This window comes from Sciurus vulgaris (assembly GCF_902686455.1).
Source record: "Sciurus vulgaris genome assembly, chromosome: 19".
Classification (NCBI taxonomy): domain Eukaryota; kingdom Metazoa; phylum Chordata; class Mammalia; order Rodentia; family Sciuridae; genus Sciurus; species Sciurus vulgaris.
Genome location: NC_136480.1, coordinates 13,762,376 through 13,785,651, shown reverse-complemented (window position 1 = coordinate 13,785,651; position 23,276 = coordinate 13,762,376). Strand labels below are relative to the sequence as shown.

Below are 23,276 nucleotides of genomic sequence, written 5' to 3'. Positions count from 1 at the left end.
CAGCCTGCGGGAGCTCTTGCCACCTCGCCCATCCCTGCCAGTCCGGGACCAACGCGCCTCCTCCGCGCGTTTCTTCTTCGCTTTTCTCCTCGGCTGCCGCGTCCCTAGCTTTGCTAGCGGCCGAGGGGGTGTCCAAGCAGACTGGCCCAAAGGCCCTACTCCACCTGACGCCACCCCTACCCGTTCTCGCCGCCGCCCAGGGGCACCTGAGAACTCTCCGGAGTCCTCGCCGTCCTGCCCCCATGTGCCGGTCTCGAGTCAGGCTGAGGGAACAGGGAGCTTCAGCAGCTGGCGCGGGTGCAGACCTCAGGACGCAGGCCTGGTTCCACCAGGTCACGTCCCTGGAGCCTCCTGAGGATTCCTCCGCACAGCGCCACGCTGGGGGCTGGGGCGGTGAGAGAAAGAGCCCGCAGAGGAGGAGAGGAAACCCCACCCGCGCCCGCACCGCCCTCCAGCTGCTGTAGGCAGGGAACTTGCTTCTGCTCTTCGGCTCCCAGGGGGATATTCCACAATGGCAGCTTTAGGGATCATCCTGACCTCATGCATCAAAGCCTTGTCAGCTGATTCCGTCCTTGTCGGTGACTATGGCTACCGTGTAGGACCAGGTAGATTTCTTCTCTGAGTTCTTAGTCAGTCCATGTACATCTGGGCAGCGTGCGTGTGTGTTACTCTCTCCAAAAATCCTATGAACCAACAAAGACCTCTTCTCCATTTCTGTTAAGGGGTCTCCTCATACCGCTCTTTCTGGATTGGTGTCTCCAGCTGGGGGTTATAGGGGGGCCTCGGCTCCAAGGAGTCAGTTCCATTCTACCTCTGCCGCCTGCCAGTTCTGTGGCCCCAGTAGGTGACCTAACTGCTCCCAGACCCTCACCCAGAAGGTGGGGGCTAGGATGGCCTCTTGGATTCCTTTCATTCCAGAATGGCCATGGCAGATTCCTATCACATTGTAGCTCACGCCTTCCCTTCTTTCAGTCTTTCTGTTTTTGGAAAACAGTTTTTGTTTCTGTGAAGCTTAAACACAAGTATAGTTGTCAACTGAAAGCTTTTAATTGGCTTCAGAGCTATCCGCTGGTAAGAGAGAAGTGGAAAATAATAACTGAATTGCACATGATTTGCATAGCTAGGGAGGAGAGCTGCGCTCATTAGAAGTGCAGTAAAGTGGAAGCGCGTTCTCCCTTCCGAGGGGCTGGCTTCCCACGGGGGTCTGCTTACCTTCCACTGAGGGTCACCTGTGCTTTGGAACATCTGAAGCTGAAACTGGGCTGCCAATGTTGCCTGGTGTTTTTTCTGCAAGAGCTGAGACTTCCAGCCTCTCTGCCCCCCAGAACTCCAGTTCTCTGCTGTGCCCACCAGCACGTGCTGCACGCATGCCCTTCTCACACCTGCATCCTATCTCTGACATCCCCTTCTGACATCCGCTCCGGAAGGTCACGGCCCTGGGGAAGCAGAGACTGAGCTGTGAAAACCGGAAGAGGAAGCTGAGATAGACTTGCACATGCTGCCGCCTCTGCCCTCACGATTGTAGTTCTGATGGGCACAGAGCTGGGAAACTCTGCTTGTACACATGGATGTGGAATCCAGGTCACTCAGCAAAGCCCAGGCCTTTAAGCAAACAGCTGGGAAAGAGTGTTACCCAAAGGTGTCCTGGCTATAGTCGATTAAATCATGGTGCCCATCTGGGGTGGTGGCACTCCACTGTTTGGCTATAACATGGCAGGATATTGATCCAGGCAACTTTTAACCCCTAGTACGTAGAAAACAAGCTGCAAGTTACAGTGGGGAACTCTGCATGCAAGGGCCATGACTGCTTCCTGTGGAAACTTGTCACTGGAAGGGGGCAGACAACACAGGCATATATATTTTTTTTAATTTTCTTTTTAGTTGTAGCTGGACACAATACCTTTATTTTATTTATTTATTTATTTTTATGTGGTGCTGAGGATGGAACCCAGTGCCTCATGCATGCTAGGTGAGTGCTCTACCCCTGAGCCACAACCCAGCCCCCACAGGCAGCTGCTGTGCCAGCCTGATTATGACCAGGCCTATAATCAAGCAGTGGCAGGCTGTGTGAACATGGGAAAGGAAGACTTAGGAGGAAAGGCGGGACCTCAGTAGCATCTAGATGGCTAGGAGGGACTTGGCCACAGCTCGAGAGCCTGTAGAGGGGAGATGTATCAGTCTCTCCTTGCTGCTGTAACAAGTGACCACAAACTTTGATGCTTACAACAACATAAATGAAGTCCAGGGGTCAGAAGTCTGAGAAGGTTCTCAGCAGACTGAAATCAAGTTGTTGGTAGGGCTGTGACTGCCTGCATTCCTTGGCTCTTGTCCTCTCCCTCCTTCAAAGTCCACAGTGTCCATGGAACCCTTCTACTGCTGCATTGCTTCGACTCTGAGTCTCCTGCTTCCATCTTTGACTCTTAAGGACTTATAAATCCTTTTTGTCATTTAAGGTAACGCAGTCGCAGGCTCTGAAGATTAGGATGGGCACATTTAGGGTAACAAATTACCCCCAAATTTTAGTGGCTTAAAAAAGTAAATAATCGATTTTCTCACAGCTTCCTGGGGTCAGGAATTTGGGAGTGGCTTAGGGGGTGGTTCCGGCTCAGAGTTTCAGCTGAGATGCCAGCCAGGGCCACCATCCCCTGTGCACGTGCCTGGATGGGGAGATCCACTTGTTAGCTGGTCCAGGGGGCTGTTAACAGAGGCCTCGGTTCCTCTCCACGTGGACCTCTGTGGGAATCTGCTGCAGGTCCTCACGACACAGCAGAGCCAGTGACTGAGTCCAGAGAGCTCGGAGGAACCCTGGTAACTGCCCTCGGAAGGCAGGTGCCAGCAGGTGTGCTGCGTTCGTTTATCAGAAGCGAGTTGCTGGTCCCACGCACACTCAGGAGGAGGGGGCTTAGCTGCCCCTCTTGAAAGGACGAGCATCAGAGACTTTGCGGACATGTGTTTAGATCCTCACAAAGAGTGCAAGGAGCCCAAGGCACCAGCACGTGTGCAGGGAAAACCGTCACCAGGCTGGGATGCAAAGGCAGAGTGGACAGGGAAGGGAAGAGGGAGACGAGTCCAGAAAGGCGGATGGGATATTGTCCCACGTGCCCCAGGAAGTGAGAGACATGGCACGTCAAGGTGGGTCTCCAGGCACCTTCTTGCTCTTGGATAAATACCACTTGATTTAAAGGACTGAATGTTTGTTCAGATTCAAAATGGTAGTACAATTTAAGTAGAAGGTTAGCTCTGTAAAAATACGCTGTATGAGCTGGGTCGTGGCTCAGCAGTAGAGCGCTTGCCTAGCCTACGTGAGGCACTGGGTTTGATTCTCAGCACTGCATATGAATGTCCGTTGACAACTAAAACAGTAAGATAGGCTTGTGAACTGCGCGTTTCTTGAGGCCGTGCTGAAGTATCCTGCCGTGGACATATCACAGGTGCTCTCTGACCATCCTGGGCGTCCAGGACTGGGGAGAGGGTGCGGTGACTCTCTTGGTGCCCTTGCCATAGCTTCAGCACCTCCTCGCCATTCACCTCTTCTCTCCCATTCTGGAGTATATGTCTCCAGATCAGAAAGGGGCATCTGCCCCAGAAGCAGCACAGTTGCTCTTGTTTCCAGAGCAGACGATTTCTCATCCCACGTTTGCTTCATCAAGAAGATGAGTTATTTCCCAGTGACTGGCCGGACCCTGGTCAGTTTCTCTGAAGTGGTCACACAGGCCATTTACCTTTATCCCCGTCCCTGACCCCGGAGCCTCGCTGCCCTGGGCAATGGGATTGCCTCGCTTCCACGCACTGCTGGGCCTCAGTTTCCCTCATTTCTAAAACGAGGGCTCTTAATTGATCAATGGCTTGCCACTCTGCAGCTGTGCAGTTAGGAAAGAGTGCCTCTTACCACGTACAAACATGATATGAGCAATTATTAAACACCCAGGGATCTGTTTAGTTGTACCACAACTTAGTTTTGAATGGAAGCTTCCAAAGGCTTGGCAGCTTCAAGTGTCATTATAGGGCCAGTGGATTTGTCATTGGCAGCTGTCCTAAAGTTAGAGGATGACTTCACTGGGGAAGAAAAGGGGAGGAAGAAGCACGCTAGGGACCCATTCCCACATCCTCCATTGTCTCTGGGGGGCTGATGTCGGATGAGCCTGTCTTTTGGACACAGCCTCTGGTGCTGCACTGAAATCAGTCCTACCGCGTCTTCTGAGCATCATGGAGCGTAAGGCACCCATGGAAAAGGTGCCTGGGAGCCACAAGCATGGCCACAGCCTTGTTGTTCTGAGGTGGAATGTCCGGCCTGGTGGTGTCACCTGGCCACAGTGGATGGAGAAGGCAGTGACGCCATGTGACACATGGTGCCACATCCTTCCTCTCCTGGGGCCGCTGGGAGCATGGACTCCGAGCTGACCTCCCAGTCGGCCCCCTGTGCTCCTGCTTCCCCAGCCCAGGGAATTGGCAGGTGACTCGATGTTGGGGAAGGGATTATCGCCCTGCTTTGGGACGCCAGCGAGATAGTGGAGCATTCGGAGCCAGGGGGACTGTGGAGATGGGACCCGTCCTAGTCTGAGGCCCAAGCGGGCAACTCTGAGTTCTGTGTCTCCCTGACCTTTCTAGAAACCTCACTGAATTCTCGGGTCCCTGGGCATCTCATTGGGTCCCGGCAGCCCGAGGGGAAGCAGGGCCTCCGTGCCTGCCCTCTGGATGACCCCGGTGCCCGTGACTGGTGCTGTCAACTGGGCACACAGGCCTTTTAGATGTTTCAACTCTCCTCCCTACTTCAGTTCCCCCAATAGATCTTCTGTTCCAGAGAGTTCTCCACGCAGAAATGAGCCAATCTGAAGTCACCGCGTGCCAGCTCTGAAACACTGGCCGCGTTGACCGTGGAGGCCAGAAGCAGGAGCACAGTGGGCCTGAGGGGTGGGGCGGGGCGGGAGGAGGGCCGGACCGGCTCTGAGCGCGCCTCTCTCCGCAGCCCAGCCCGTGCTCTACTGGTGTGCCCGCAACATGTCCTTCTGGAGCAGCATCTCCTTCAACCTGGCCGTCCTGATGAACCTGCTGGTGGCCTTCTTCTACCCGTTCAAAGGAGTGCGAGGAGGTACCGATAGCTTCGGATTCGAGGAAAGGGCTAGCTGCACCGACAGCTCCAGCCTCACCTAAGTACTGTCCGGGAGCATTCCTGCCACGTCCAGGACCCCAGGGCCCCGTTTTCAGGGAGATGAGATGGGAGCTCTTGGTTTTGAGTCTAACAGAATAATTTAAATATTCTCTCTCTCTCTCTTTATGTATACACACACCAGAAAAGCAAGTGAAGGAGCTTTTAAACCTGAACTACCTGAACTATCATCTTAACCCCATTTTTTGGTTGTATTATGTCTTGTTTTTTGGTACTGAGGATTGAACCCAGGGGCACTCTACCATGGAGCCACATCCCCAGCCCTTTTTATTTATTATTTTGAGACATGGTCTCGCTAAGGTGCAGAGATTGGCCTCTAACTTGCGATCCTCCTGCTTCAGCCTCCCACGTTGCTGGGCTTCCAGGCGTGGCCACTGTGCCTGGCAGCATTTTTCTCTTAAAGGCTATGTCAGGAAGCATGAACACCCGTGTTTGGAAGGATCTGACAGGGACACAGGGCTGCGGGTTTTTCCTGAGCGGTGCCTGCCTTACCAAGCTGCCAGGCAGCAGGGGTGTGAACAGGAGAGGGTTCAGTGGAGGACCCCAGTGGCCCTGACAGACACGGGCTCCTGCTCGTCAAAACAGTTATCCAGCCACTGCTTTGTGTTTGCATTTACCCTTCATTAAAAAAAAAAAAAAAAAAATGTTTCAAAGAGATTTTTGTTGCTCACCTTGACCAGTTTCTTCTTTGGTCATCTGTGGCAGCATTCAGGCCAGCATCTGGGGACAACGGGTTGACAGGCCCCACCTTTTAGTGTTAGGCTTTCTACGGTGGGGTTCCTAGACTTAGAAGTCGGAGGCTTACGGCCCGGGCCTGGCTCTGCCTCTCCACCCCGGGGCAGGCCGCTGCGTTTTCTCCTGGCGCATCTCTGCGTTACTGCTAGAGCTTGTGAGACTCAGGAGTGGCTGCTGAAATTCCTGCAGAGTTCAGGGGAAAGAGTCACAGCCTAGTCAGGCTCCCTGGGGCCTCCTGCTTCTTTCCCGTCAAGTTTGAGACCCACTGGGCGAGCTCATTGCTGAGGGTCCTTCTAACTCTAAAGTGGTGCCCCCCCGGGTTGGCATCCACTCGCCCAGACCCAGAGGAGCCAAGGCCTCCTGCTTGGAAAACGTGGGCTTTGGGATTCCATGGGGTGAGCATGTAGGACAGCAGGACCAGATCTCCTGGGAGGGAAGGGAGGTCAGTGTGACCTAAGGCAGCCCCTTCTATCATTCCACCATTGGTGACTGAAGTCACCTAAAGCACATCAGTTCGCCCTCAGAGAGATTTTTTTTTTTTTCCCTTTTGTAGCTCATGTTGAGGCATTTGCTAAGCTTGCCAGGAGCAGGGTTGTATTCACCCTGACTAGAAATAAGATCTGGTTCATTGACCCAAAAACTTTTTTTGAGAGCCATATTTGTCAGGGGATGGGGATGTAGCTCAGTGGTAGAGCACGTGCCTAACACGCACAAGGCCGTGGTCTCATCCCTAATGCCACAAAATACACACACACACACACACACACACACACACACACAAGGATTTTTTTTTTGCATCCTGAAAACAGAATTTCCCAAATGTCCCTCTTGGTTGTGTATAATGACCTTATAGTGTGTGCACACGTGGTTCTGTGGCTCCTAAGACCTGGCTGCCAAGAACAGCAGTGGCCTTAAAAGCTCCTTTTCAAAAGTGTCATCCTCCCAGCCCCCTCCAGCCCCTTTCAGTTCAGAATTGGTGAGTCACTGAGTCTTTAAAAAGCATGACACCTGGGCAGGTTCAGATTACTTCCTGACTCTCTGAGCGTGCCATCATGATTAGCAGATGCAGTGGTACTTTTTAAACTTTTCACTATGGAAAGTTTCTAATACACAAATGAGTAGAAAGCACAGCATAATGACCCACATGTACCTATCAGCCCCGCTTAAGAAATAAACATTTTGCCAGTCTTGTTTCATCTATCCCCCTGCTATATTTTCTGAAACATTTTAAAGAAGTTTAGACATCTTGTTGTTTTGACCATAAATATTTCAGTGTGCCTCTCTAACTTATAAGCATATTTTAAAATCTGTATAATCACCATGTCATTACCATATCTAACAGAACTAACAGTAAATCCTGTAATAGTCTGTCCAAATTCAGATTTCTCCAGCTGTCTCAAAGATGTCTTTCTAGAGTTGCTTTTTGGAATCCAGCACTCTTTTTTAACACAGATTTTAGAGTGGGGAGATAGGTTTTTACATTGACCTCTTCAGGATCTGCATACATGGCTGCATCTATTAAACTGAGTTATCAAGAGTCAGTTTTAAATGGTGTTTACACACTTAAACAGGCAAGCCAGTCAGTGGGAGAAAATACTTAGAAAACATGTATCTAAGAAGAGACTTATATCTACAACATAGGAAGAATTCTTAAAACTTACTAATATAAAGACTGCCCATTTATAATAATGGGCAAAGTATTTGATCAGACAGTTCACAAGAGAAGGTATATAGGACAGAGGGTGTAGCTCAGTGGCAGGACTCTTCCCTAGCCATGCTCAGGGCCCTGGGCTTGATCGTCAGCACTGCAAAAATTAATAATATCAACACACACACTTACAAATAAGCACATGAAAAGATGTTCATCATCACTAGTTGTCAGGGAAATGCAAATTAAAACCACGATGACATATCACTGCAAAACTGCTAGAATGATTGAACTAAAAAGACCAACCATACCAAGTACTAGTGATGATATGGGACCACTCATGTGCCGTGTGAGTGGAAAGCAGTGTGATAGTGTCTTAGAAAGTCACACATACACTTCAGACCTGACATTCTCCTTCCACACCTCAGTCCAAGAGAAATAAAAACATGTCCACTCCAAGATTTGCATTATTCATAATAGCTCCAAACTGGAAAGAACCCAGATACCCTTTTCATTGTCAGATGGATAGATAAGTTATAGTGTATCATTCTATGGAATATTACTCAGCAACAAAAATTATGAAATATCAGTACAAAAACCTGGCTGAATCAAAAAAGCTTGATAGGTCCAAGAATTCAGATGCATAAGACTACCAGGTGAATGCTTTTTTTCCATTTTTATGAAATTCTAGAAAATGCAAGGATATCATAGCAGAAGCAGATCAGTGAGAACCTGGGGGTGGGTGTGGGGCAAAGCATGGAAAGGAGAGAAGTACAAAGAAACGTTAGGGGGAGGATGTTCTGTATCTCGATTGTGTGGACAGTTTCAACTGGTGACTGCATGGCTGGATACACTGCCAAAATTCACCAAATCCAACGTTTAAATTAGGTGATTTTTTTTTTTTCTTTTGACACTGGGGATTGAACCCAGGGGCACTTTACCACTGAGCCATAACCCCAACCCTTTTAATTTTTTTTAATTTTGAGACGGGATCTTGCTAAGTTGCTTAGGGCCTCACTAAGTTGCTGAGGCTGGCCTTAAACTTGCAATCCTCCTGCCTCAGCCTCCCGAGTTGCTGGGATTACAGGCATGTGTCACTGCACCTGGTGTGGATAGATTATTTTTAAATGGTGGTTATAGACCATCAACTTTAGAGGATGTAAACTCTAGCCATTTGCTCTGTCACCTTGGGCACAATATGTAAGATTCCGTTTCCTTCCAAGTAAAGTGGAGGGCTGGAGATGTGGCTCGAAGGGGAGCTCTTGAATAGTGTGTGCAAGGCCCTAGGTTCCATCCCCAGCACTATGCCCCCATGCCAGTAGCAACCTCACAGGCTAGTGGAGAGGACAGATTCGATGGTGGCCAACACAAAGGGGCTAACGTGATGCCCAGCAATTGTTACATGTGCACAAAGTGACACCATGGCTCTGATGTCCACTTTTTGAATTTCTGGAGCGTCTGTGCCTCTTTGTGCCTGTTTCTAATTAGCTCTTCCTTTTGAAGGATGTCAAGGGGGGAGGTAAGTGGCAGGGTCTGGGACAGCAGTTGTTAGAGGAAAGCGCAGCCATTCAGACGTGGCCTCGGTGCAGAGCGTGGCCGGCAGCTGGAGGAGGAGCCGGAGCCCGTGTACTGGCCTGCCCCTGGACGGTGCCGCAGTCCCAGCCGTCCTGAAGACGTGAAACCCCTTTATATAAGTGGCCTTAATCGTGTATTGCTGCTTGTTTACATCCAAAGGAGACTCAAGATGTGACAGCATTTGCAATAGGGGTGTTTTATTTTTTTTAATGAGTGTTTTACAGAACCGTATTTTTAGCCACATCGGCTCGTGTTATATAACCGAGCCATCTCGTGGGACACTCTAAATAGAACTTGCAATAGCAAGAGATGACAAAAAGTGGTAGAAGCTCTTTGACTACAGGGATAATCTAATTGTAGGATGATGCTCATGATACGGAAACGGTCTTCCTCTTTCCCTTGAAGAAGTCTGATTCAGGCAGGGGACCTGCAGTTGTCCTCTGCTTCACTTGTAATAGGAAGTAAGTTCAGGCCCCCCTTGGTGTTCCCCGAGAGTGGGTTGTGACCCATGTGTGAGCTGGAGTTACCGAACAAGCCTTCGGTGAGGGCCTCCTGGCACCGGCACATCCCTCGGGGAATCTGGCGTCTGGAGAGTGAGAGAAACACAGACTGACCGTTAGAAAGCAGTGTCTCCGGGGATGAGCAGGGTGTGGGGGGACACGGAGCTGGAGGGAACGCCCGGCAGGTCAGTCTGGCAAGGAGGAAGGGGTGGGGGAGTCTTCCAGAAGAGGTAGCCTCTAGGCTGACCCTGCCAGGCACGGGAAGGGGAGACTCCCCGGGCAGGAGCAAGGCCTGCGTGGTGAGGCCTCGCAAGTCTGAAGACACAGCTGTACCTCCTGTGTCTGCTGCAGAGAATCCGAGGTGACAGTGGGATGGACGGGGCCGGGTGGCGGACTGAGGAGAACCTAAGGAGAGCCCCTTGAGCAGCGCCGGTTCCCTGGGGCACTGACCGAGAGCCCTGCTCTGCCTCCCCAGGAACACTGGAGCCACACTGGTCGGGCCTCCTGTGGACAGCGATGCTCATCTCCCTGGCCATCGTCATCGCGCTCCCCAAGCCCCACGGCATCCGGGCCCTCATCGCTTCTACGATTCTCCGATTGATATTTTCGGTCGGGCTGCAACCCACGTTGTTTCTGCTGGGAGCTTTCAACGTGAGTACGAGCGGCCCCGTTGCTGCTCTTCCGTCGGTGGGTAAACGCCTTCCGTCTGGGTGCCTGGCATCTTAGCCGGTGCTTCCGATCCGGGGCAAAAAGGAAACTGCTTCTGTCAGCTGTCACAAGAGCCGAAGGAGCAGGCACGTGGTGCTCACCTGACATCCCAGTGACTCCGGAGGCTGAGGCAGGAGGATCTTGAGTTTGAAACCAGCCTCAGCAACTTGGCAAGACCCTGTCTCAAAAATATGAAAACAAAAAAATAGGTGGGGCGGGGGGATTGGGGATGTGGCTTAGTAGTAAAACGCCTCCAGGCTCAATCCCATGTCAAAACTAAAACAGCGGCGGGAGAGACTGCTGGCTGCACATCTCCCTCCTGGCCTCCTTAGGGCCAGGCGAGCCCCGGCCGTCAGTCAGGCACCGACAGTCTCGTTTTGGGGGCATGTCCCTCTCAGGAGTGAGGCGAAAGACCGAGACACGTTGAGCTTTCAGGTAGTTTTGCCAGGCTGGCCAAAGGTTTGCCAGGAAGCCTGAGGAGCAGATCCTAACACCGCACGGTTTCTGGCAGGGGCCACGTAGAAGAGAGGGAGAGGTAAGAGGGAGTGTCCAGACGCAGGGGCAGCAGCTGGAGAGGCAAGAAGAGAGTCGGGACAGTCACTCTCTGTGGTGCCTTGTGGATGCTGCTTTAGGAACTGAAGGAGAGGTCAAGGGCCTCTACAGGAGGACTCGGGAAGCGGAGGTAGCCGACGTCAGGCCATGCAGGGGACAGGGTTCCTGGTAGGAGAAGGACAAAATGTGGCCATGTGAGGTGCTGTGGGGATCTGAAAGTACCTTCCAGAGTTTTGTACCCTGAGTATATAAGGAAGCTGAGGCTCCCGTACAAAAATGCAGGTGGTATTGCAAAATAAGGGGATACAGTGATTAGGTCCCCAAGGGGTGTTCCAATGGCAGAGGCTGCAAGGACTCAGCAGGGGAGGCCATGTTGAAGAGATACGGCTAGCGGGAGGAGGCAGGGTCAGAGTCGTGTCTGGAAGGGAAAAGGAGATGGCGGGGAACAGGGCCCGGGAAGGGCATTGGCTGTGGTGGGCCTCGTGGGCCAGAGCAGAGCCACGCAAACGCCTGGCGGTGAGCCAGAAACCACAGGGAGACAGGCCGCATTGGTGGTTGGAACCGATCCTGCACAAGTCACCTTTAGGAAGAAGTTCCAGACTTCACCCCAGGCCCACGTTTCCACAGCATGTCCCAACTTGGTAAATGTTCGGTCTAAAAAGCAACGGTCAAGTCACTGGGAGAAATCAAACACGACTGGAGGACGTTTTTGATCATGAGACTTTGTGTGGCCCTTGAGCCTGCAGGAAAGGGGACTCGCATACTTGCGTTTCCCGAGCGTTTGCCTTTGCTTGTTGTCGCTTTCAGCATTACTTGGGACTGGTTTTGTACACAGTTCCTACTGGTGGGAGGTGCCGGCAGTGTTTCTGAACCCAGCCGCTGGTCATGCGAAGGTTTTCTTCCGAAAACGGCGTTGGTGTGTGGCCTCCAGTGGAAGGGACGGGAGGCAGGGAGGCCCTGGGGTGATTTGATCAGGTGTGGCAGCCTGAGTCTGGGTCATAGTGTACAGGAGTCACCAGTGGGAAGGCAGCGGTCCCAGCTGGCAGCGCAGCAGCAGAGCCGCTGGGTCCTCTTCCTCAGACCACGAAGGCGTTGCTGCCTCTGTCGGGTGATGACGGAGACGCGTGGGGCGCCAGTAGAGGCTGCCTGGGAAAGAACACTGCCTACTGAACTGAAGTCATGGAGAGACTGGGTCTCCAGGGCTGAAGCTTATCAGATTGGTGACTTACTGGGCTCGAGGTGACAAGAGGAGCTATTAATGTCAACTCTTGCATTTGGGAATGCCTGGCCAGAGTGGCAGAGAGCATGCGGGGGAGGGGAGGAAGAGGAAGAGGAAGCATGGGCGAAGGAAATACGGGACGGCGGGTGGAGGGTGGAAAGGAACTCGCGTCTGCGAGGCTGTCTTCCCGGACTGTGGTCATTCCATGGTTACCACTTCCTTAACATAAAGCACTCGTGGGCAAGATTCAGATTAGGCAGTTAATCACCATGTGTGACACTGTTTGCCAGAGAGGAAAAGGGCCGGACAGCTGTACTGTTTAGAGATGAGAGACCCGCCTCCAATGGGAGAAGGAAGGATGGGTGTAGACGGGGAAGGAACAGCGGAGGAGGCCGGTGGTGGCATGAAGGCTGAGCCCCGTCGCCGTGAGAAGAACGGGGTGTTGAGCTTGAGCCCTGCTGTGCTGTGCAGAGCCACAGGGGAAGATGCAGGGGAGCCTGGGCGAGGGCTGCTTCTGCAGCAGGCTGGAGCAGGAAGCCAAGCAGAGGACCAGCCAGGCAGAGCCAGCAGGGAGTGGGGGCAGCTCCGAGACCACACATGCATAGGAGGGATTTGCTGGGTGGCAACACAAGTGATGAAAGGATCGAGCAGATGCGAGGAAACGGGTTGCTCTCCTGCCACAGCGCATCCAGTGATACTAACCGGTGTCACGGCCCCTCCCTACCTCCTCGAACCCTCCCTAAAACCCCTTAAGTATGGATCATCCAGAGTCGGCAGTGCGTGCCCACCGCAGGAAAGACCCTCACCAGCAAAGGTTAGAATATTGGGGAAATCAGGCAGATGGCACTTCGGAGCCCGAGAAAGCCAGGAGCTCTGTTTGGGGGCTGCTTGTCTAGCTGCCGAGAGGCTCAGTTACACTGACCTGCCAGACTGAGGCCAAGGGAGCTGAAGCAGCAGAAGGTGGCTTTACTGAGTGTGTCCAAAGTGCTTTCTGTCCAGCCTCCTCCAATGCAAGTTCTTCTACCAACATGTTGGGCGATGGCCTAGTAGTGGGGTTTCTAGCACAGGGGGAGCTGTTTCATAGGGCAGATCAGTTAGGACTCCTTCAGTTACAGGTACCAGAAAATCTGTGCGGCCTAAGCAAAGGAGATAACAGATTGGCTCATTTTGACCAAAAAAATCAAGAGCTGGGCTTCAGACATAGCTGATTACGGGAGGTCAGTGGCATTGGGGCCTGTTCCTCTGTCCCATCTCCCAGCTCTGTGTCCTCTGTACTGGTTGTGCTCTCTGGATCTGTGGTACGGCAAGAGGATGCCAGCAGCTTCAGGGGTTATATCCTGTCAAGGTCAAGGGGAAAGAACAAAACTGTCTTGTACTACCATCCCCAGGAAGGACTCAGTGGATTTCATTGGCTCCATTTGGTCACGTGCCTGTTCTGAACAATGCAGTAGAACAATCCCAGAAGTTTCAAGTGTTGTGATTGGTCAGGATGGAGCCCCACCCAGACCTCAAGAACTGATTCCTGGAAAGGGATGGCTCCCAAGGGAAATTAGAAGTGATTCCCAGAAGAAAGGGCAGGGAAACTGAACTCATCTTGACATTTCTTATTTGCTTTCCCAAGAAAATTCTCATTTTCCATGTAAATTTAGAAGCAGTGAAAGACAAGAATTGCCTGCTTCTCATTAAATTGCAACCCTATGATGCCTAGAATGTAACAAATTCAGAAAACACTTCTAATCGTGCTGATCACAGAGTTCGTGGGTAAAGGTGACTTCTGTTTGACTAACTCACATAAGAATGTTAGAAATGATTCATATCTCATTTTGAAAATCATAATCTCAGTATGTGCTAATTTTGTTTTTGCCATATACAAACGCTACTTGATTACCATTGCACATGAAAACGCTTCACTACCATGCAATTAGTAATATGCCTGAAAAACAAAGTCATGAAGTAACTTGGAGCTACAAAACAGTTCTTGGCGGGTACAATGGGCACTTTGCACAAAAGCAAGTCCTTGTCGGGGTGGAACCTAACTGCATTTGTGTGAGAATCTCCTGAGCTCACGCACACACTTGGGCACAGTCTGTACCATCTGACTCTTCTGTCCTTGTTCTTAGGTCTGCAATAAAATCATCTTCCTAATGAGCTTCGTGGGCAACTGTGGGACGTTCACCAGAGGCTACCGAGCCATGGTTCTGGATGTCGAGTTCCTGTATCACTTGCTGTATCTGTTGATCTGCGCCATGGGGCTGTTCGTCCATGAGTTCTTCTACAGTTTGCTGGTGAGTACCAGGTGTTGAAATGTTTTACATGTCCTATGTCCCCTCTCATCAGAGACCCTTCCTTGTAATGGAGACTGATGTGCCTGGTCCAGCAAGGTGGAGGCCTGTCTGGGCCCAGCCTTTGGGGAATGTGAGGCGAAAAAGACACAGGAACCCTGTGCAGAGGGGTGCAGAGTCACACTGCGCCCTATGCACAGCACACCTGTCACCTCGCAGCAAAGATAAGTCTTAGGGCCTGGTTCAGGAACTGTCCCCTCTACATGCACCTTGATTTCTCAGACTGAGCCAGCACCTACCAAGGAGAATGTTCATGAGCTGGTCCTGATCAGTCTCTGGGGGATCCATTTCCCAGTGAACACATGCAGTGACCGTAAGGTAGGAGTCCACATATTATGGCACATCATTTAAAGGACTTACTTTCCAAGTCCTGGGAGACCTTTTCGGTAGAAGTCTTTTTGCTCCAAATGAGCCCCACGGTTAAGGTCTATGACACGCGTTGGTTCTGTGTCCTTTCTTCTGAGCAGGTTTTTAAATTACAGATCACGTAACTGCTTCCTGTCCTATAGATAAAAGTAACCTAGACCTGTAGAGTTGCACAAGAGAACTGTCTCCTTGGACCTATGTCACATGACAGAAACTGTAAATTTATATTATAAGCACACCAAAAATATTAACATGTATAAAAATCATCAAATCCTCAGTATTGACTAACAGCAGGGCTGGACGGTTACAGAGGGCACAAAGGGAAGCTCTGCAGCCCGTGTGGCTTCTGGGCTGGTTACTTTGTGGCTCTGTCCCTCGGTTTCCCCACCTAGGTGTGAGAACCACATGTCTCATGGGACCGTGGCAGGGATTACTTGCTGCCGTCCATGTCCATGCCCTCAAATAGCACAGCCCCAGGTCGTTAGCCACAGGTGGCTCTGTTCTGCTCTGTCCCCTTCCTGTGAGGAATTCGCCAGGATTAGCTTGCTCTGTTAGTGGTGGGTATAGGTGGGCTAAATGGACTGGATCCTTTTTTTCTCATTTTAAAATGGGTCTGGCTGTGCATTGAGGTTTTGGGCAAGGAGCTCTCAGGCTGCACTTTTTCTTGCTCTTGTGGTTTGTTTTAGTCACTTTGTATCAAAAATCTTTAGAGCCCTGTGTCTATTTCTGAGCCTTTTTGTATCCTGCAACAAAGTCCCTGGAGGGAGTTTCGGCTGGTGTGTCAAGGAGACCCACGTCCGCTAATCCACTTCCCCGTCTCCCGCCGTCTCCCACCTGGTGGCAAAGCCCAACTGGTAGTCTCTCATGTCCCTGCTAAGGAGTTTTCTGCAAGATGCAAGAGATTCCCCTTTAGGAAATTCTGGGGACTGATATTGGCCAAATCATAGCATAATATCGTGTGCATGTGTGGATAGATAACAACAAATCCCACTAGTATATAAAACCAGAATGCACCAATTAAAAACTATGGAAGCAAAGAAACTGCGGCCTGACAAGATCAGATGGATTTTGCCCCAAGTCACCCAGTCAGTGGCAGACGCAGGGTGGTACCTCAACACCGTGGATCCCAAGTCTATCCCCCTTTCATTTGGAGCATGCCAAAAGGTCCCCGCCTCTGTGAAACTGGAATTTCATGTTCCATTTTGCATTCAGGTTATCAAATCCCTCACCTGTCACAGAAAGATACAGAGAAACTCAGAGCTTGGGACAGTTTTGCCTGAGCTCAGTTCACCTTTAGAAAAATGTAATTTGGGTTGGTCTAGAGACTGGCTGGACTTGACCTCAAGATGCCATTCAAACTGGGTCGGTAGAAAAAAACATTAACCTCGGAGAAGAAATGCGCAGGTTTGTAGGTAGGCAGTTAGCCAGAGAAGCAGTCCAGACAGGCGTTGAATGCAGGAAGCGTGCGTCTTCACTGCTAAACCAAGGCATGCTGGCGGAAAGGACCACATGACCCCAGCTCTCACCTGCGGGGTCTGTCAGGAGAGGTTAGAGAGCATCCTCGTGGCCAGTGCTGGTGATGGTGGGGGCAGCATGGATATAATTCTTCACTGGAGGAGAGTATGCAGGGATACTGCCTGCCTGGACGGTGGTAGGCAATGTGCTTGTGTTAGAACATGTGACCCCAAGTTCCACTTCTGGAAATGAACCAAAAAGAAACAAGTATGTATAGAGGCATATACAACATTATTGATGATGACACACAATTTTAAAAAATCTTGACAACTTCAAAGGTACTGGTTAGATTGTGGGTTTTTTCCAAATACTAGGAGATCATTTTTGACATGAAAATGCTCATTACCGCTGAGCAAAAAGAATTGGCTGTGTGCCAAAAATATCATGGTATAATATTTTTCTTAAAAAAAAAATATGCATCTATTACATTTTTGAAAATGTGAGCAAGAAGTAACTTGTCGAGTGGAGGTAATCAGGTTTTCTTTTATATAAATGGTAAATGTTCACTGTTTTAAAATCAGAAATTATAGAGGTAGAAAAGGGTGAAAAGTCACTTGTCCTTTCTGTGATTGGGAGCTGTATAATTTCTATAACTCTCGACCATGGAAAACAAGTCCCTTTTGTTATGGTGTGACTGGTGCTTTTACTGGCCTCTGTGGATTGAGCTGCTAGAAAATATTTAACCAACATTAACAGTAATGCGCAGCCTTTTGTTCTGTCCTGTTGATTAAATGCATCTTCCTCGTTTCTTTTGAAGGATCCTACTTTGCCCAGTCCCCTTTGCAGAACTAGTGTTTAGAACACAGATTGGTGTTAGAGCAGCAGAAAAGCTAATTGACCAGAAAATGACCTTAAAATAAAATTCTAAATTGGAAGGGACTCAGAGATCAGCTAGTTCAGTCCCCTTATTTTACGGATGAGGAAACTGAGGTCCAGAGAAGCTAGATGGCTTGATCAACATCTCATAACAAATGAAAAGCAGGGCCAGGAGTCAGACCCTTTCCCCCGAATGGCTTCATGGTGACTGACAGCTACAGCAAAAGCCAGATCTTTGAGAGCAGTTTCAACATCAGCTCAGAGGGTGTACTGAAAACTAGGTTCCAGCCGAGCCTGGTGGCACACACCTGTAATCCCAGCTGTCCAGGAGACTGGGGCAGGAGGATTGCAAATTTGAAGCCAGCCTGGGCAACATAGAGAAACTCAGAATTTATTTTAAAAACAACAACAACAACAAAAAGACCACTAGATTCCAAGTCTGAGAATAACCCTAGAGGGCTCTCTTCCTATTGGTCCCACAATTCCCGCCGCCATGGAGCTGTGGTTGCAGCTCTTGGAAATCAAGCCCTGGGCCTCCCCTACCTACACAGCCCTCCAGGGATCCTGCGCTTCCCTTGAAGCCAGCTTCTTGCTAAGAGCAGCTCCCTTGGCACAGGGCAGGCCCAGACTGGGAACACACTGTGCACTGCAGGGGTCTCCCCCACCCTGGGGAGGACAGTAAGGGCTGAGGCCTCCCGGTGTGTCAACACCATGAATGCCCCTGCCACCTGCTAATTATGTGACTTTGCCCCAGTCTCTTCTTCAGGAAATTGATAATTACCATTTATTGTCTTACTCAGCATGAGTGCTGAGCCCTGGATACACACTGCCTGTTTACTGTTCATAACTACATCCTCTGGTCTGCAAAGGGGATGGGGACAGTATCTAGCCAAGATCTGAGCCTCTCACGGAAGCCCAGGGTCCTCACTGCTCGCGCAGCTTGTATGATGTCTGCCTCCCCTGGCAGGGTGGCTGGTCCCTAGTAGAAGCAGTGATTGTGTCCAGGACACACGTGCACCCTTGCTCTCTGAAATGCACGTGCTGGGTTCCCAGGAGCCCTAGCCTGCTCCGCGTATGCTGGAAGTCGTCACCGCTCCCTCACCCCTCTTGCACGTTTATTTTCCTCATTTTTACCATCTCAGATCTCACTGTGAAGACAGGCAAGTTGTGAACTGTTAAGGAAATGCTCTTCAGTGCCCAGGAGGGCGGAGGGTCTGGAAGCCGTGCTTTCTTCATGGGGTTTTGACGTCGCGTATGGAGAGGCTTCTTAAAAATTGACCTGCTGTCTCTGTGTTTGTTTCTGAAGCTGTTTGACTTAGTGTACAGAGAAGAGACTTTGCTTAATGTCATTAAGAGCGTCACCCGCAACGGACGGTCCATCATCCTGACTGCGGTTCTGGCTCTGATCCTGGTTTACCTGTTCTCCATAGTGGGCTATCTTTTCTTCAAGGATGATTTTATCTTGGAAGTAGACAGACTGCCCAATGAAACAGCTGTTCCAGGTGGGTCCGCCAAAAGGATGTGTCCTGATTATAACCGGACTAGAGAAAACAGTGACGTTAGCAGTGTAGGAGTCTCCCTGATGCCCAGTGTGAATAGTAAAGCCAGAACTCAGCTCTAGCTTTGCTCACAGGGTGATGTTGTATGTCACATGCTGAGGGGGAGTGGTCAGGCTTTACACTTAATTTATTGATTAATGTCCTATTTTAAACCAGCACATCTTTGTCCATAAAGCAGTTTGAGCATGTAGGTTAAAAGCATAGAAATGCGCAGCCTCTTGACTTAGTAAATCTGAGAATTTAGACTAAGGAAAAACCCTGCTGACTGTGCATGTGAAAATATGGGAGAAGTTTCTCTGCAGCGTCAAACTGGAAGCAACCTCAGTGTGAGGGGGAGTTTCCTTAGATGATGGCCCATCCATTGGGTGGAGTCCCCTGCACCGAGGGTCCATCTTTATAAAAGCTTCTTGGAAAAAATACCACCGAAAAGATTGTGGGAAATTGTGGAATAATGAGGGTAGGGTTTTTTGTTTTTCGTTTTTTTGTTATTTGGTACTGGGGATTGAACCCAGAGGCACTTGATCACTGCACTGAGCCACATCTCCAGCCCTTTTAATTTTTTTTATTTTGAGATAGGGTCTACGTTGCTTGGAGCCTCACTAAATTGCTGAGGCTGGCCTTGAATTTGCAATCCTCCTGCCTCAGCCTCCTGAGTCACTGGGATTATAGGTCTGTGCCAGCACACCTAGCCTTTTATTTTTTTAAGTTAAAAAAATTTTTATATATCTTTTAACATGTGGACAGATATACCCTTGGGTCACTAGCAGTGGCTTTCCCAGGGCTTTTTTACTATATGCAGGTTTTATAGTGAGCTTGTGTTATTTTTTTGTATAGCAAAAACAGAAGAGGTTTCTGGTTTTGCGAGTGAAGAACAGTGCTCGCAGGCCTGAGTGATACCCAAGTGCTCTCTTCTCCCTCCTAACATAGCTGCCACTAGTCAGTGAACCGTGACTGTTGTTGGATCAGGCTCCTTGATCACAGGAACGAACTGTGACCTGCCAGTGTGACCTGGCTTCCTCCCTCCCAAAAGCTTGTCTTGGCATGTCACTCAGCCTCCAGTTGACACTTAGCGGCAATTCCTGTCGGCCACCTTGGGGTTCTGAACCTACCTGGGCTGGACCTTGCCTACCATTTGTGCCCACTGAGGCCTCTCCCGCAGCCTTGGTCTGATCTTGCTGGAGGCTGTACATCCCGTAGTATTTGTCTAAGAGCCTCGGCTGTTTGTCTTTAAAGTCGGAGAGGTGCTATTTAAGTGCGATATTTCTAGTAAGCCTACAGGAATTGACATTTCTGGCTTTTTTCCCATCCAGATCACCAAATGAAAGTGTAAATCGCATCTCTTGCTTTGAATTTATATGCAGGACTGAGGGTGTTATTTATGTAGAGAATTGTTTAATCAGCCGTGAACTGGGGACTTCAAACATTTTAACCGTATGCTGCCAGATTTTTTCATCCTAAAATTTCCTTCTCTTTCCCAGAAACTGGCGAGCGTTTGGCAGGCGAGTTCCTGTACTCTGATGTCTGCAGGGTGGAGACTGGGGAGAACTGTTCCTCTCCCGGACCCAAGCAAGGTAGGACCCCGAGGCCTGGCCCCGCGTGAATCTCAGACGGTTACATGATGCAGGCGATGTTGGAAGCAGAGCGCAGTAAATATGCTGCTCAGAAGTAAGGCCGGCGGCAGTGGGAGGGAGCTAAAGAGGAAGGCAGGCCTGTGCTCACCTGGTTCGAGCCATGTTAGAAAGCTCCGACTGTCTTCCAGGGACTGCTGTTCGAGCCAGCAGTGGATCACTAGAGAGGGAGCAGGTAAACGGATCACTAGAGAGCACGCTATGTGCTGGGAATCAGGATGGAATGCAGAAGACAGGCCCCCACACTAACCATCGGGACCAGGGAGACATCACCTCAAACAGGAGACTCTTGAGCAGAGGAGGGATGGTGTTCCTGGAGGGAGTAGCATATAGAGAGACTTGATGATAAAATCCAGCAAACTTGGGGAGATGATTATGCAGAACGAGAGCAGCAAGAAGTGACAGGATCAGAGGGCCAGGCGGGGAAGGGTCTGGACCAGGCTAAGGAGTCTGGCTGGGAGTGGCTGAAAGGGGCCTGAGGAGATGAGCTCCATGTTTTAGCAAAACCATCCTCCCTGCAGCCGGAGAAGGGGACGAGGCAGGCAGCATCTTCCAAGGAAGCACCTGGTGGAAAGCCAGTGGTCCAGTGGACCTGCTGTGCAGCCTGGCTGGACTCTGCTCCCAGTGTTTTACTGTGGCCACAGGACCTGACAAGAACAAGGAGAGGACAGGAAGTTTATTCTGCTCATGGTCTCAGTCCACAGACAGCCAAGTCCATGGCTCTGAGACTGAGGTGGGGCATGGCGGGAGGGCACAGCGAAGGAAAAGCTGCTCAGGTGGTGGCACCAGGAAGGGGAAAGAGCTGCTCCACTCGCCTGGGACAAAATAGAAACCCTGAAGGCACACCCCCAGGCACCCACCTCCTCCAGCCACACCCCACCTGCCCACAGTCACCACCCAGTTAATCCCTGTCAGGGGAGTGACACACTGAGTAGATTAAGGCTCTCATAACCCAGTTGCTTCTCCTCTGAACCTTCTTGCTTGGTCTCACACCTGAGCTTCTGGGGGACGCCTCACATCCAAACCGTAACAGCCAGTGAGCAACCTGGGTCCTGTGACAGGCCCCTCAACTGAGCAGCAAGATGCCTGTAACTGGGAGTGGTAGGCAACTCAGCAGACCTCCAGCGACTTCTCTGTTCATAGGCAGGACATCTTGACCTGGCTTGAGAAGGTAGCAGGGGGTTAAGTGGTGAGACCGGCCATGGCCCCTTTGCAAAGCCTTCGACTCTTGATTCCTTAATCTGGTTCAGAAGCGTCATTTCAGAATCACAGTACCGCCGTGCCCCTCACGTTTTCACTGTCATGACTTGCCCCGCTGACAGAGCTGGTCCCCGTGGAGGAGACGGAGCAGGATAAGGAGCACACGTGCGAGACGCTGCTGATGTGCATCGTCACTGTGCTGAGCCACGGGCTGCGAAGTGGGGGCGGAGTAGGAGACGTGCTGAGGAAGCCATCCAAAGAGGTAGGTGGATCCCGAGGGGAAGGAAGGGCAGGGGGCGCGTGGGGCAGGCGGTGGTGTGAACTGAAGGCCTGGAGGAAGAGCGGGGAGGGGCGGAGCAGCTGTGCGGAAGTAGCTAGGCAAGGCCCCTCCCCCGCCTCTCCTGCAGGGCCACCATGTTGCGCGTTCCCTAGGACGAATGGTCGCCTCCTTCAGGCTTGGGTCTGGCCTCCCACAGCCCATTCCCAGGACCCTCCTGGGTGTACCAGACAACACTTGGAGAATTCACGGTGTAGACCCAGGGTATGAAAAGAGACAGTTCTGGGTTTCAAAGTTTGATGCCCAGTTTAACTTCTGCTCAAGTGGACACTGGTCCAGTTGGCCCTGGCCCCAAGCCCTGCAGGGGATAGCGAGGGAAGTGCTGATGCCAGGTCTCTCCTCTCCAGGAACCTCTCTTTGCTGCAAGAGTGATCTATGACCTCCTGTTCTTCTTCATGGTCATCATCATTGTCCTGAACCTCATTTTTGGGGTCATCATTGACACCTTTGCTGACTTGAGGAGTGAGAAGCAGAAGAAGGAAGAGATCTTAAAGACCACATGCTTCATCTGTGGTGAGTGGTCTCCTGGGCTCTGGACAGCCAGGTGGATGCAGATGGGGACGTGGAGAGTGTGGCGGGCTGGGCCGGTGTTCTGCAGGACACTGGCTGTGTCCCCAGGGAGTGGGGCTCTGCCGTGGTCGGGCTGCCGGAGCGTTCCATCATAGGTGAACTAGAACGCAGACCTTGCATCCCCTCCAGGTCTAGGTGGAGAAGTTCAGGGCTCAGGCCCCAGACCTGGGCTCAGATTAAGCATCTGCCCCTGACGCAGGGTGCAGTCGCTGAGCTGCAGTGAGGCAGTGCAGTCGCGTGTGCTGCTCTGCGTTACTGAGGGTGGGAGAGCGCTAGCGCCGAGGCCAGGTAGCGGGCTGCTGCATGCAGAGGTGCTCAGGCTACTGAAGAAACCGTTTTCAGTATAACTACCGGAAAATGTATGCAAATGAAAACTAATCCTATAAAATATAGGAACTGAGAATCATTTCAGGATTATTCATAGTATAGTTATAAAATACATACATTTCTCCCTGGTATAGGTACTAAAAAAAAAAAAAAAAAAAAATGAGCATTCCCTTTTAAAGATTTAAATTTCCTTTTAAAAGACTTTAGAAAAAAAAATTCTTGTTTTTTCTTTTCCCACTTAAAACCTTTTTAAAGCTCTTCTTTTTGACATAATTTGTTATGGAAAAGTCATAAGACTGGTACAAAGAATTTCTAAATACTCTTCACCCAGACTCTCCAGATCTTATTGTTCCTTGTTTGCTCTTCTTCTGAACCATGTGAGTGTCTGTGGCTGTCACGTCCTCTTATTCCCAAATGTCTCAGTTATATATTTCCTAACGACTAGAACATTCTCATATCTACAATATAATGACCAAAACAGGGAAATCAAGACAGACTTAAAACTATTGTCT

General features: G+C 50.5%; 1 protein-coding gene across 4 annotated transcripts in view; it reads left to right on the top strand.

Moving 5' to 3' along the window:
• ITPR1 (inositol 1,4,5-trisphosphate receptor type 1) overlaps positions 1–23,276 on the top strand; it is a 314,683-nt gene that overhangs the window by 265,343 nt on the left and 26,064 nt on the right. For all 4 annotated transcript variants that reach the window (XM_079122175.1, XM_079122176.1, XM_079122174.1 and 1 more), the window contains 7 exons: positions 4,967–5,089; positions 10,101–10,276; positions 14,225–14,389; positions 18,450–18,645; positions 20,181–20,273; positions 21,653–21,792; positions 22,215–22,380. In XM_079122175.1, coding sequence (XP_078978301.1) covers positions 4,967–5,089; positions 10,101–10,276; positions 14,225–14,389; positions 18,450–18,645; positions 20,181–20,273; positions 21,653–21,792; positions 22,215–22,380 — 1,059 coding nt within the window. The remainder of the gene's footprint in view (positions 1–4,966; positions 5,090–10,100; positions 10,277–14,224; positions 14,390–18,449; positions 18,646–20,180; positions 20,274–21,652; positions 21,793–22,214; positions 22,381–23,276) is intronic.